The sequence below is a fragment of the Typha latifolia genome, chromosome 4, assembly GCF_019914945.1.
Source record: "Typha latifolia isolate L0001 chromosome 4, TyphaL0001v2, whole genome shotgun sequence".
Classification (NCBI taxonomy): Eukaryota; Viridiplantae; Streptophyta; class Magnoliopsida; order Poales; family Typhaceae; genus Typha; species Typha latifolia.
Window position 1 is genome coordinate 4,529,757 of NC_133089.1, and position 12,468 is coordinate 4,542,224.

Sequence of the window (12,468 nt, forward strand, 5' to 3'; positions counted from 1 at the left end):
AAGAATTAAAGACAGTTCTAAAACCTAGGAAACATAGCACTAGGAAGCAAATTTTTGTGAGTAATTGTCGCTGAAAGTTGCGTAAGAAGAACTAGAGATGCTTAAAGCTTTGCTTTCACAACCATGCTTCTACGGATTCGTTTTCTGTCTAGTTTGATTAATGATCATAAAATTTACATCCAAAGACACAAAGAAGAAAAAATCAGAGACAGCATAGAAAGGAAACATAGACATTAAATAGCTGGAAAAAGGTCTAAAACTGAACTATACTTATCAGTTGAGCATTTACCTCTTAGTAACTGTACTAATCATCAATTGATAAATTTTCCAAAATGAGAATCATCCAGAAATAAAGCATCCACAAATTAGATTCGGTAAGCATTAAAAGGAAATAGTAAAGTAGCAATAAGAACCGCCTCTATGTTTATTACCAGATATTCATCAAACATGCAACAATTACACACAAACATTTGAAACTGCAAGCCTACCACTCATCAGGATTTCAAACTAATCAGTCAAAAGAACCAAGAACACAACAATAGAGTACCAAACAGACAATCATCACATAGAAAAAAGAAATGGTTCAGAGATCTGAAGCACATACAAGCCGAGGAAAGAGATAGAAAAAAGACACTGGGTTGAGGTGTGGAGTGCTCTGAAATGGGTATGTGTAATGGTATGTAGTGATGTTTAATTATAGCAATAGGAGGCTTGGAGACTGCTGGCGGGGGAGGTCAGAGGTGGTAAGAGAAGGATATATGGCACTATGTATATCTTGTGGAATTATGGGTTCAATAACTAAGATACTCCTGCTAACACTAACACAATCAAAGAGCTTTTTAAAAAAGAAGTCCACTGTACTATCACTTTGAAGCACTACAAGTGCTACTATTAGCATAGAAATTAGAAAGATAAGAGGATATTATAGTCCCCATACAGACACAAAGAGCAATGGAGAGAAAGGGGACCACTGCTATGCCATCTGAGTCCTCTGCTCTACTGCCATGCAATACTCATTTCAGTGTCTGGCCTCTATTTGGTATTTTCCAAGAACTAGTCATCTGTGTCAGTGGAGCCAAATGGAGTACAATTTTATTAAGGGGTACGATATAGATTGTTATCTAATCGCTTAAGCTTTTGCAATAATCAGTTAATCCCTATATTCTAGTATCCATTCCTTTTGGGTTGAATGATTATCTAACATAATTCACCACAATAAGGGAAGTAAGACTTTCTGCAGCAATAATATGTTTCAGTACATAAAACTTTTATACAATCATTCCATGCACAATTTTTATTCTTTTCACTACACAAAAACAATGTTAAAAGAAAAAAAAAATTTGCCCACAAATCCATATCTTGGTAATAAACTCCAGGATTTATATTGCAGTTAGAATGCTTTAATTAGAGCGAGGAGAATGCTCTTGGGAGGCCAACTGAGATGCTGACAGCTATTCCGAAGAGGAGGAGGAGAAGGCCAGTGAAGTTGATGACGCGGGTCTCGGATCCGGGTAACCCGCTCTTCTCCATCAACCCGGTCTCCGCCGTGCATATCGTCATGAGGAAGATGGTGAGGCCGGCGGAGGCATGCAGAGGGGACATCATATCCCGGGTGCGAAGTGGAGCTCTTGGAAACCAGAAGAAGAAGAAGCCAAACAACCACTGCAAAGGAATAGTAAGCGTTAGAAGAGTATAAAAACAATTTTAAAAAAAATATCGTTATCATCCATATCATCAGCTTTTAAGTTTGTAGAATATTCGATAAATTAACATAATATCATACTAGAGAAAATTCAACAACTCAATTATTGGTATGAATTTATTTGTATCATTTAGAAATAAAAAAAAATATATAAGCACGAATATTATAGTCATTATGTATATCAGTTAATTTAACTCATCTATACTGTAATTGTCAGTTAACGGACGAACGTGTTTTTTAGATGATCGATAAAAGCAAAACACAAGATCGGATAATAAATACCGATTCGATTCTATGTAGGGTGTTAACGGTAATAAAAATTGGAAAAGTAAAAATGATGGTAATGAGAAAATAAGAACTGGCCTGCAAGCCAAAGAGGCAAATGGTGCACATCCCCAACCATGAGTGCAAGCTACCCATGTCTGGTGCCTCACTCTCCTTATGGTACTTAAAGGCAGCATAAACGCCAAGTATTCCAAGAGTTAATGCAACTAAGTGAAGCATCATGTGGATGAACTTTTGCACCTTCTTCTCCATTCGAACTGTCTTATAAGCCATGACACCTGTGGAGAAGATGAGGACAATTACTTTTTGTATACTTCTTACGATCAACTAAGGAGTACATAAGAAGAATCGGGTATAGGATTTGGTGTTCATATATGGTTAGATCCTACCTTCTCCAATGAAAATTATGAACCCCAAGCACATCACCAGAGGATGCACCTGTTTGGAAACAACAAAGAATTATATAACAAATCAGTATCTATTGTACTGCCAGAAGATAAGATACCGATCGATGTATGTTAAATGATTAAAGTTATCAAATAAATGTAAAAGTAGGACTAAAAGTACACATTTTGATGTTCCCAACTCATGAAACAATGCCATCCACTTTTACCCAAAAAGAAAACAAAACGCATGAAAACACCGATGCCTTGGCCACTTTACACATAGAGAATTGTTCTAGTTCTTGAATCTAGTTATATATAAAGAGATAGTACTTATTTTTCATGACATATTGGTTATGTAAAAAAAAATATAATTCGTTAGTCACGAAACCAAACATATGAGATTTGTAACGAACTGAATAGACATTCAGAAGGTTTTACGTGGTCGAAGAGATCAATGTGTCACGAAAAAAAATAATAAAAAAATAAGAATGTCAGAGTGAAAATGGGTAATATTTTAGAGGACGTACATTAAAGACGAGGTCAGGGTTATCTGAATGGAGGTTGACACCCCCACCAAAGTGAAGCACCCATACAAGCATGAGAATGGCCGCCGTCAGGGCAAACACATGAGCTGCCATGGTGGCGTAGGAGACTACGACGTCCGCCGGGCTTCTGACGAACAACGCCATGGCCGGCCGGTGGGGGGGGTTAGGGTTGGAGAGGGAGAGAGGAGCAAAGTTGGCATTCTCATGGAGTTAAAGACTTATACTCTTATTAGAGAAGGTTGCTTGCTTCCGTCCTTTGTAAGAATTATCCCATTCGATGTTTGTTATTTAGGTTAGGTTTGGTATATATATCGGAGACCGGATCCTCCGCACGGGACATTGCAGGAATTCAGTGCATTCGACGTACCTGGCTGGTTATAATCGGCTGCCAGAGCTTAAAATGCGTGAGTTCCTGCAGCCATGGGTGCGGGCGAGGTTCCGGGGAGAAGTTTGGAACCTAAAAGCAAGGCATCTGATTGAGTTGGGAGGTGAGCTAAAATGGGGGCTGTGTAACGTTAGTTTGGACTTTTGGAGTCACTTTACTTCCATGGGAGGTTCAAAGATCTTTTAATATTTTGATGAGGAATTTTAAATTTTCATGCCTTGCTTGATTTGAATTTGGAACTTAATTCTTTCCATGTTCTTATGTGGCGCATCGGATCTAAATTTAAGCTTGATCCAACTATGAGTTTATAGTTAACTGCACAAGTAATTGGAGTCCTATCTTTCCAAAAAAAATAACGCTCTATAAATCATGATATTGTATACATATATACTTATGTTTGTACTAATCGAGGAAGCTAAGTTCAAACTTGAAAAACGAAGTTAGCTTGGCTCGGTCGGAGCCAAAGTTTAGTTGTGTGATGAAAGTATGGCTCGGCTTGAGCTCGGCTATTATTTGAAATGAATTAAGTTTGATCCAATTCAGAGCTAAGCTTGAGCTAGATCAATCTTACATGTCAATAAGACTCGATTTATATATAATAAATATAATATTTAATAGTTATAATAATAAATGCGGCTAGATCTTAGTTGGTTTCATAGAATAGAGTAATAATCTCTTATCTATTATACTCAGATGAATTAGACTCAATTTAAGCTTGATTGAAGCTCGAAATAGGCTTGAATCCACTTAGCAAGTAGCTCATTCAAGCTTGAGCTCAAAAATAAGCTGGAGTTAAAACTTATTTATTCGAATTTGGTGCATTAGATCAGGCTTAAAATTAATTTCTAGCCAAGTTTGAACACAGCTCTACTCGAGCAAGCTTGGCTTAAGTTACACCCTCAATATACACGTTTGATCCCAAAAGGCCACTCGCTAGCTCACATTTTTCTCTTTTTCCTTTCTTCTTGTCTCTTCTCTTTCTTTCTTTTTTTCCGTCCTTCTCGTCCTCCTCGTCCTCCGCTCTCTCTCTCTCTTATATTTCTTCCTACTCTGCTATCTTTTTTTTTTTTGTGCTTTCCTCTCACATCTTCGTATTCTTCTACCTTGCTTCCATTGGTAATTTCATATATTTGATATGAATTTTTATTAACTTTCAGCTAAATTTTAAGTAGGGCCCAACATTATTAATGATAGTTTAATGGTAAAATTAATTTAGCTAAAATAGTATTTTATTGTCATATATTTACTTAGTCAAACCCATAAAGAGAAGTGAATAAAAATTGGCTCTAAAGTGGGTATCATGGCAATGGAAAATAATTAAAAGTGAATTTAGTACCATATTGAATATTTGAGAAATGTTAGTATGGTATATAAGTAACTAACTTCTTATGGGATTTGGGCACCAAAAGGAGTACCTATTTTGTGGGTAAAAATTATTATGCAACTTAACTCACATGCGCATGCCACCCGGCCGGCAGAGCCGGATTCGGTTCGCACGCACGGGTCAAGTCCAATTTTAATTTTTTGCAGTGTGTCCCTTCAATGAACAATTAATTAGTCAGTTAGTTGGTTGAACCCGACCCGAAATGGTGCATCCCTTCACGTTGTAACTGTTAATTAATTTCAGACCCGAAATGGTGTATCAATTCGTGACCATTTGCATCCTTTCGTCGAGCCTGTTTAATTCTATAAATAGGCTGTCAGTCTGCATAATTTTACACAGAAATTTGGTTCATTCCTTCTAAGTCTGGGTCGAGTCTTAAGTTTGAGTCTGCATTTAAGAGAGAGCACAGTACGGTTCAGGTTCAACAAGGCATTCGAATAACTGATTCCTTTCGAGTGCAAGACAGTCGTTGTATCTTGGGAGACCGATGTCCACTGTTCTAGAAGTAATCGGTGGAGGACGAATTGGTCTTAAGGAGATAGTGTCCAACACTAGATTCGACTATTCATAATTTTATATTCTATAGTCTATAAGTTTATTTAATTTATTTATTTTTGATTGAATTTTTTTTTTGACTCTTTAGAATTAGATTGTTACCGCTAACAACTTCTCTATCTTCATCTTCTTTCTTCCTATCTCCCACAGGCCATAGATTAAGTTCAAATGGCTCATGAATAGTATGATTGAGGACGGAGCTAGTGAGCTAGTAAGTGATAATAAACTATAAATTTTAGCCCGACCCAAAAATCAACTCAACTCAAAACAATAGTGGCAAACAAAGGGTTGGTTTGAAAAAATTGGCTTGAACACAACCTCGTCTACTTAATATCAGGTCTAACTGAACACACTAGCAGTGTTAAACCATGCCCCTTTTCGACTTAGACCCAATTTAAGTTTGGGCCAGGATTTATTAAGACTAAATAATCTAATTTCAAGCTCATTCAACCCTTGCATCAGTACTAGTTCTACTAGGGTTTGGAATATAATCTTTTCTTCTCTTAGAGAGCCTTTTTTAGTCTAAGTGGCTAGAGGAGAGGAAAGACCTTACCTCTCATTTGTTCTTCTCTCCTTTTCTTCTACCTCCTTCATTTTCATTCTTCTCTCACTCTATAGTCGTCGTCGCCCGTTGCATAGCTACACTGCTTCAAACCTCATGATGATCAAGATGAATCAACATTTAGCTCCAGGTTCCGTCTAGATTTCATATGCCCGGTGAGCTTGATGCCTTTTTCAACATATCTCTCATTATTTTTCTGTCTATCAAGCATATAATATTTTATTAAAATTAAGGGTTAATTACGTCAATACTCCCTTAAACTATACCCGATTTCAAAAAGACTCCCTAAACTTTTTTAGGTTACAATGTCACTCCTAAACACTCTAAAAATTTCAATGTCACCCTTCCGTTAGTATACTATAAGAAAAATTGGGTGAGTCAGCTTACACGGTGATTATATCAAATGTAATTAATTCTAAATAACCTAAATGTCCTCATAATATTTGCACAACCTATTAATTATATTAAAATAAAAAATATTCTAATAAAAAATTAATTTTCCTTATTATTATATTTAATCTCCTTCCTCTACTCCTCATCGTCACCACCCTATTCTCTCCCTTCCTCCTTCCCTCCCTCCCTCTCCGAGCTACCACGCTATGTGGGACGAGGAGGCCGCGAGGCAGAGGCGAGCTCTGCTGTCGAGCCGCGTGGGACGAGAGGCCGCGGGAGAGAGAAGATGGTAAGATATTTAATATTTTAATTTATTTTTTAAAATTAATTATATTGTGATATATTAATTAGAGGTATAGTTAGTCATTACGCGTTTTTCGTGACCCCCCGTTATTAGTTTCACTCTGCTCCCAAAGTTTAGGGGTGACATTATAACCTAAAAAACTTTAGAGTGTCTTCGTGAAAACTGAGTATAGTTCATGAGGTTTCAACGTAATTAACATAAAACTATACTCTTTTATAGGCTTTTTCATTAAAAAAATAAAATAATTTAAACTCAATTTCAAAATAACTCAATGGAATCCAAATGGTTTCAACGTAATTAGCATAAAACTATACTCTTTTATAGGCTTTTTCATTAAAAAATAAAATAATTCAAACTCAATTTCAAAATAACTCAATGGAATCCAAATGGTGCCAAAGTCGGGTTCTAAATAATTGCAACCCCATCCACTTAACTTTCTCTATCTTAAACCTTTTAGAGAGAGAGAGAGAGAGAGAGAGATTAGGAATTACTCGTACTTGGTGTTTGGTGTTGGGCGTAAAGCACCAACTCTTTCCGACCCCAGAGGCCGCAACTAATCCATTCATTCCTCGCCGCGGCATGAGACTTGGAGGGGCAGAGTTGTCACCAGCTACTATATAAAGATATAAACCCATGTGGTCACGCAACTGCCAACTTGCACCTCTCACCCAATGCTCAGAAATACCAGCTCTCTTTCCAATTCTGCCCCTCAGTTCAAAGTTCAAATCCAAAACGAACAAGAAGAAGAAGAAGAAGAAGAAGAAGAAGAAGAAGAAGATTGAAGAGGGAGGAAGGAGTTATGCAAACGTATCTAAGACTAAATTATATAAATTCATATACTTGGATTTATTGCCAATAATACTCAACCCGTGAACGAAGCCAACCCCCTATCCAACGTGAACTTATCCGTCTTCTTCTGTCCCAAATTTGTTTTTTTATTTACCAAACTAGCCATCTCTAAAATTTTATTTACTAAAATAGATAACTCTTATTTTTAGATAAAAATTTTATTTACTAGTGATAAATTTAGGTATCAACGATTTTTTTTTCAGCTAATTCTTTGCCTTAATTTATTTTTTGGTTGCCAGAGCTGATCAAATCAAAGACTTTATATTAGAAAAGGACACTGAATTTATTAGCGCTTCCTCTTTCAGGTAAAACATTGATGAATTGTCTACTGATAACTATCTTAAAATAAAACTCGGTTTTAAATCTCAAATTAAGTCTGGGGTGTGATCAAACTTTGATAAATAAAGTTGAGGGATGGTATTTTTTTGAATTAAAAATTCTATTCAAATGTATTCATTTTTTTATTAATTAATTATAAGTTATAATAACTTATATTATCATATCCACTCAATTCGAGATGTTATTTAAACACGAGTTTTGTCAGCCAATCAAGAATTGTCAAGTAGTCTACTGTTGTAAACTCCTGCATGCATGCGTGGCAGCAAGTAATCGCCTTTAAAAGCTCGATAAATAGAAAATATTATCAGACGGCAATCGCTGCATTTGCACACATTGAATGGCATGCACCGATCGATTTGCCAAATAGAAACTGTACAAAATTCTAATCTATTTTATTTTCCAGTTCACAGTGGCAAATATAAGAATATAAGAATGGTTAAGGATGTTTTTTTTTTTTTGTTTTGATACTTTCTTAAAAATTACAGGGATTGAATTGAAAATAGGAAACAAGACAGGGCGCAGGGTGCGAAATGAAAAACCCTAATATTAAACAGTCAAAGGGGCATTTTCGGGAAGCTCCGGTATCAGTATTCCAGACAAACCCAACAAAAAGAATCCGCCACCCTTCCCCATGTGCCCCTCCATGTGCTAAGCTTACCACTCATTCTCTCTACTCTACTCTCTCTCTCTCTCTCTCTCTCTCTCTCCCAGAGAAACCATCGTCTCCTTTCTTTCTATCCTCTCTCATTCTATCCTCCACACCATGGTCATGGTGATGGGTTCCGATCACCGCCCGGATCAACTCACCATGCTCCTCCTCCTCTTACTCCCCTTCCTCCTCGACGGTAACCTCCACCGCGCGGCTGCGGAGACCTCCCCAACCGACTCCGCCGCGATGCTTGCCATCGCCCGCTCCCTCGGCGCGGATCGGGCCCTCTCCTGGACCGGATCCGACCCGTGCTCCTCCTGGGCCGGGATCACGTGCTCCGCGGACGGTCGGGTCACCGCGATCCAGGTCGGTAACCGCAGCCTCACCGGTTCACTCCCAGCCGACGTACGCAACCTGACCGCCCTCACGCGACTGGAGCTCCAGGCCAACTCCCTCACTGGACAGCTCCCATCCCTCTCGGGCCTCTCCAGTCTCCAAACCCTCTTCCTCCATTCCAACTTCTTTTCCTCCGTCCCAGTCGACTTCTTCTCCGGTCTCTCCTCCCTCTCCTCCGTCTCCCTCGACGACAACCCCTTCGAACCGTGGCCGATTCCTTCCTCCCTCGCCGACGCCACCAACCTCGTCAACTTCTCCGCCAACTCCGCCAACGTCTCCGGCGCCCTTCCGGAGTTCTTCGCCACCGCGTTCCCATCTCTCGACCGCCTCGCGTTGGCCTTCAACCTCCTCTCCGGTCCCGTTCCCGCCGCGTTTGCTACTTCGCCGCTCCGCGCGCTCTGGCTCAACAACCAGCAAGGCCCTCGCTTCTCCGGCCCCATCGACTTCGTCGCTAATATGAGCTCGTTGGAGCAGCTCTGGCTGCATTCCAATGACTTCTCCGGTCCGTTGCCGGACTTCTCAGGGCTTACCAGTCTCTGGGATATCCAATTGCGGGACAATAGACTCACCGGGCCGGTGCCCAAGTCGCTAATTGAGCTTAAATCGCTGCAGAAGATAACTTTGACGAACAATTTGCTCCAGGGTCCGGTGCCTGTTTTCCCGAGCTCCGTGAAGGAGGTGGATCTCGTCCCTGGCACTGAAAAGTTCTGCCTTTCGAAGGCAGGAGACTGCGATCCGCGCGTAAATGTGCTGTTGTCGATCGTCTCATCGTTCGGGTACCCAGCTCGGTTCGCGGAGAACTGGGCGGGGAATGACCCGTGTAAAAATGGGTGGTTAGCGATTAGCTGTGATGCAGGGGGAAACATTACTGTGATTAATTTCCAGCGGCTGGGATTGAATGGGACTATCTCACCAGATTTTGCGTCGATTGTGTCGCTGCAGAGGCTGCTTCTGTCAAACAATAACCTCACTGGGACGATTCCGATGACTCTCACGAGTTTGCCATCGCTGAAGGAATTGGATGTGGCCAACAACGCCCTATGGGGAAAAGTTCCAAGCTTTAACAAGAATGTCCTGGTGAAAACTGCGGGGAACCTGAATATAGGGAAGGATGTGGCTATGACACCTTCCTCGAACTCTAGTACTCCTGGTAGTGGCAATGCTCCGAACCCAGTTGCTTCTGGTGGTGAGAGTAGTGCTAGTAGTGGGAAGTCTTCCTCAGTTCCAGTAGGAGTCATCGCAGGCTCAGTGGTTGCAGCGGTGGTGGGTATTAGCCTGATTGGGCTGTTGGGTTTCTGCTACTACAAGAGAAAGCAGCAACATTTTGGCAGAGTTCAGAGCCCCAACACTACTGTGATACACCCACGACATTCCAGTTCTGACCCAGATACCGTGAAGATCACAGTTGCGGGTTCGAATTTGAATGGTGGAATGGGGAGCGCGAGTGACAGCTACAGCAGGGGGAGCAGCGGTCCGAGTGATATCCATATGGTTGAGGCTGGGAATATGGTGATCTCCATTCAAGTCCTTAGGAATGTGACCAACAATTTCAGTGAGGAGAATGTCTTGGGCCGCGGAGGGTTCGGGACCGTTTATAAGGGTGAGCTCCATGACGGTACCAAGATTGCAGTGAAAAGGATGGAGTCTGGGGTGATGGGCACAAAAGGATTAAATGAGTTCAAGTCGGAGATTGCAGTCCTCACCAAGGTCAGGCACCGGCATCTGGTCTCACTCCTAGGTTACTGCTTGGATGGCAATGAGAGGCTCTTGGTCTATGAGTACATGCCTCAGGGGGCACTCAGTAAACATCTCTTTGATTGGAAGGAAGAATGTTTGAAGCCACTGGAATGGAAGAAGAGGTTGAGCATTGCACTAGATGTGGCAAGGGGAGTTGAATATTTGCACAGTTTGGCTCATCAGAGCTTCATCCATAGGGATCTCAAGCCTTCTAACATTCTCCTTGGGGATGATATGAAGGCAAAGGTTGCAGACTTTGGCCTAGTTCGTCTTGCACCTGCTGATGGTAAATGCTATTCTGTCGAGACAAGGCTTGCTGGAACTTTTGGGTATCTTGCTCCAGAATATGCAGGTGATTACTCATTCCTCTTAACCATTTATAGATCCTATAGTGTATACACTAAAAAACTACATTGTAAACATATAACAATATAACACATTAAAAAATGATGCTAGATATCATTTTCCACTTCTTTTATGCGGTACTTTCCTACATGAAGAAACTATGTACTATCTCTTTGTTCTAGTCTTTGTGGACATATTTATTTGACGCGTGCTTGTCAGATAGTTTGTACTCAAGAGGAAAGATAGGTTATGCACTACTAACTATACCTTAGATGGATTCTCCTTGTTTGTTGAAAAGGAGATTACATAAAAACAGATACATTCTGTGTAAAAGGGTGGCATTCGACACAAACATTTAAAATCTTATTTAATGACCTTCAATGACAGACTGTACCCTATATTGTCAAGTGTAAATGATCTACAAGTATTATTAAGAAATTCAATTTGCTCAACTTTGAGAGTTGTCACTTGAGAAATTAATGCTTTACTGAAAATAGTTTCATCTCATTTTTCTTGACTGTTAAAAGCTCTTTGAGTGGTCCTGTACCAAACTAAGGAAACAAATACACAAAGTTATTTGCCCAAATTGTTTTTTAGCTAGTTTGTGATAATCAACCAATTATATTGCACAAATTGGAAGTACTTCAATTTGTTTTGTTTAGGATGCCTCGCGCATGTTTGCAAGTTTCTTTCACTATTGATACTTGGGTAGATTATCTTCTCTTCAGTTGCTCTTTGTGGTAACAAAAAACACATGAATTTGCAGTAACTGGCCGTGTGACTACAAAAGCTGACGTATTCAGCTTTGGGGTTATATTGATGGAGCTGATCACTGGCCGGAAAGCACTTGATGAGAGTCAGCCTGAGGAGAGCGTGCACTTGGTAACATGGTTCCGGAGGATGCAGCTTAACAAGGACACTTTCCGAAAGGCTATTGACCCAACAATCGACCTCGATGAAGAGACACTCGCAAGCATTAGCACCGTTGCAGAGTTGGCTGGCCATTGTTGTGCCAGGGAGCCTTACCAGAGGCCTGACATGGGGCACGCAGTCAATGTCCTGTCCTCTCTTGCAGAGATGTGGAAACCTTCGGATCCTGATTCAGAGGATAGTTATGGGATCGATCTCGACATGACTTTGCCACAGGCATTAAAGAAATGGCAGGCATTCGAGGATAGCAGCCATATGGATGGCGCAACATCATCGTTCATTGCAAGCTTGGACAACACTCAGACCAGCATACCCACGAGACCGCCGGGCTTTGCCGACTCGTTCACCTCAGCTGATGGAAGATAGTTAGGAAGTATTAAATTTGGAAAGGAATCCTAAGTGAGATTTTGTTCACTTCATTTCTTTGGCTTCACTTTTGTTTTTCTCTTGTCATGTATGATGATGATCTTTACCCGAACCACTTAATCTCTTCAGGTTTCCAAACAGTGGTTTTATACCTTCAGTCTTTTGATTTGTTTCAGTCTTGAGCTGAACTACATATGCTCTCGTGTTGCTCCTCTTTATTGGTAGATTAGATAAGAAGATTGAACAGTCCACTTGTATTTATTAAGGAGCTGCAAATCCTGCTATTTGTCAACTGTGTCATGCTATGTTTTGTGGGTTTCCTACCTATCTTTTACATCATTGTTTACAATCTAAGT

General features: G+C 40.3%; 2 protein-coding genes across 3 annotated transcripts; one reads left to right on the forward strand and one right to left on the reverse strand.

Moving 5' to 3' along the window:
- Positions 1 to 1,216: 1,216 nt before the first annotated feature.
- Positions 1,217 to 7,175, reverse strand: LOC140787050 (probable transmembrane ascorbate ferrireductase 3). 2 transcript variants are annotated; one of them, XM_073135800.1, is made up of 4 exons: positions 6,999 to 7,175; positions 2,377 to 2,425; positions 2,066 to 2,265; positions 1,217 to 1,662 (listed from the first exon to the last, which is right to left on the reverse strand). In XM_073135800.1, the coding sequence occupies exons 1-4, from the start codon at positions 7,134 to 7,136 to the stop codon at positions 1,405 to 1,407; spliced, it is 645 nt and encodes a 214-aa protein (XP_072991901.1). In that variant the 5' UTR covers positions 7,137 to 7,175; the 3' UTR covers positions 1,217 to 1,404. The 2 variants fall into 2 exon arrangements, with proteins under 2 accessions (XP_072991901.1, XP_072991900.1); XM_073135799.1 differs by lacking the exon at positions 6,999 to 7,175 and adding an exon at positions 2,901 to 3,112.
- A 1,150-nt stretch (positions 7,176 to 8,325) lies between these two features.
- On the forward strand, positions 8,326 to 12,404 carry LOC140787347 (receptor protein kinase TMK1-like). The gene is made up of 2 exons (XM_073136221.1): positions 8,326 to 10,823; positions 11,583 to 12,404. The coding sequence occupies exons 1-2, from the start codon at positions 8,453 to 8,455 to the stop codon at positions 12,110 to 12,112; spliced, it is 2,901 nt and encodes a 966-aa protein (XP_072992322.1). The 5' UTR covers positions 8,326 to 8,452; the 3' UTR covers positions 12,113 to 12,404.
- Positions 12,405 to 12,468: the final 64 nt, after the last annotated feature.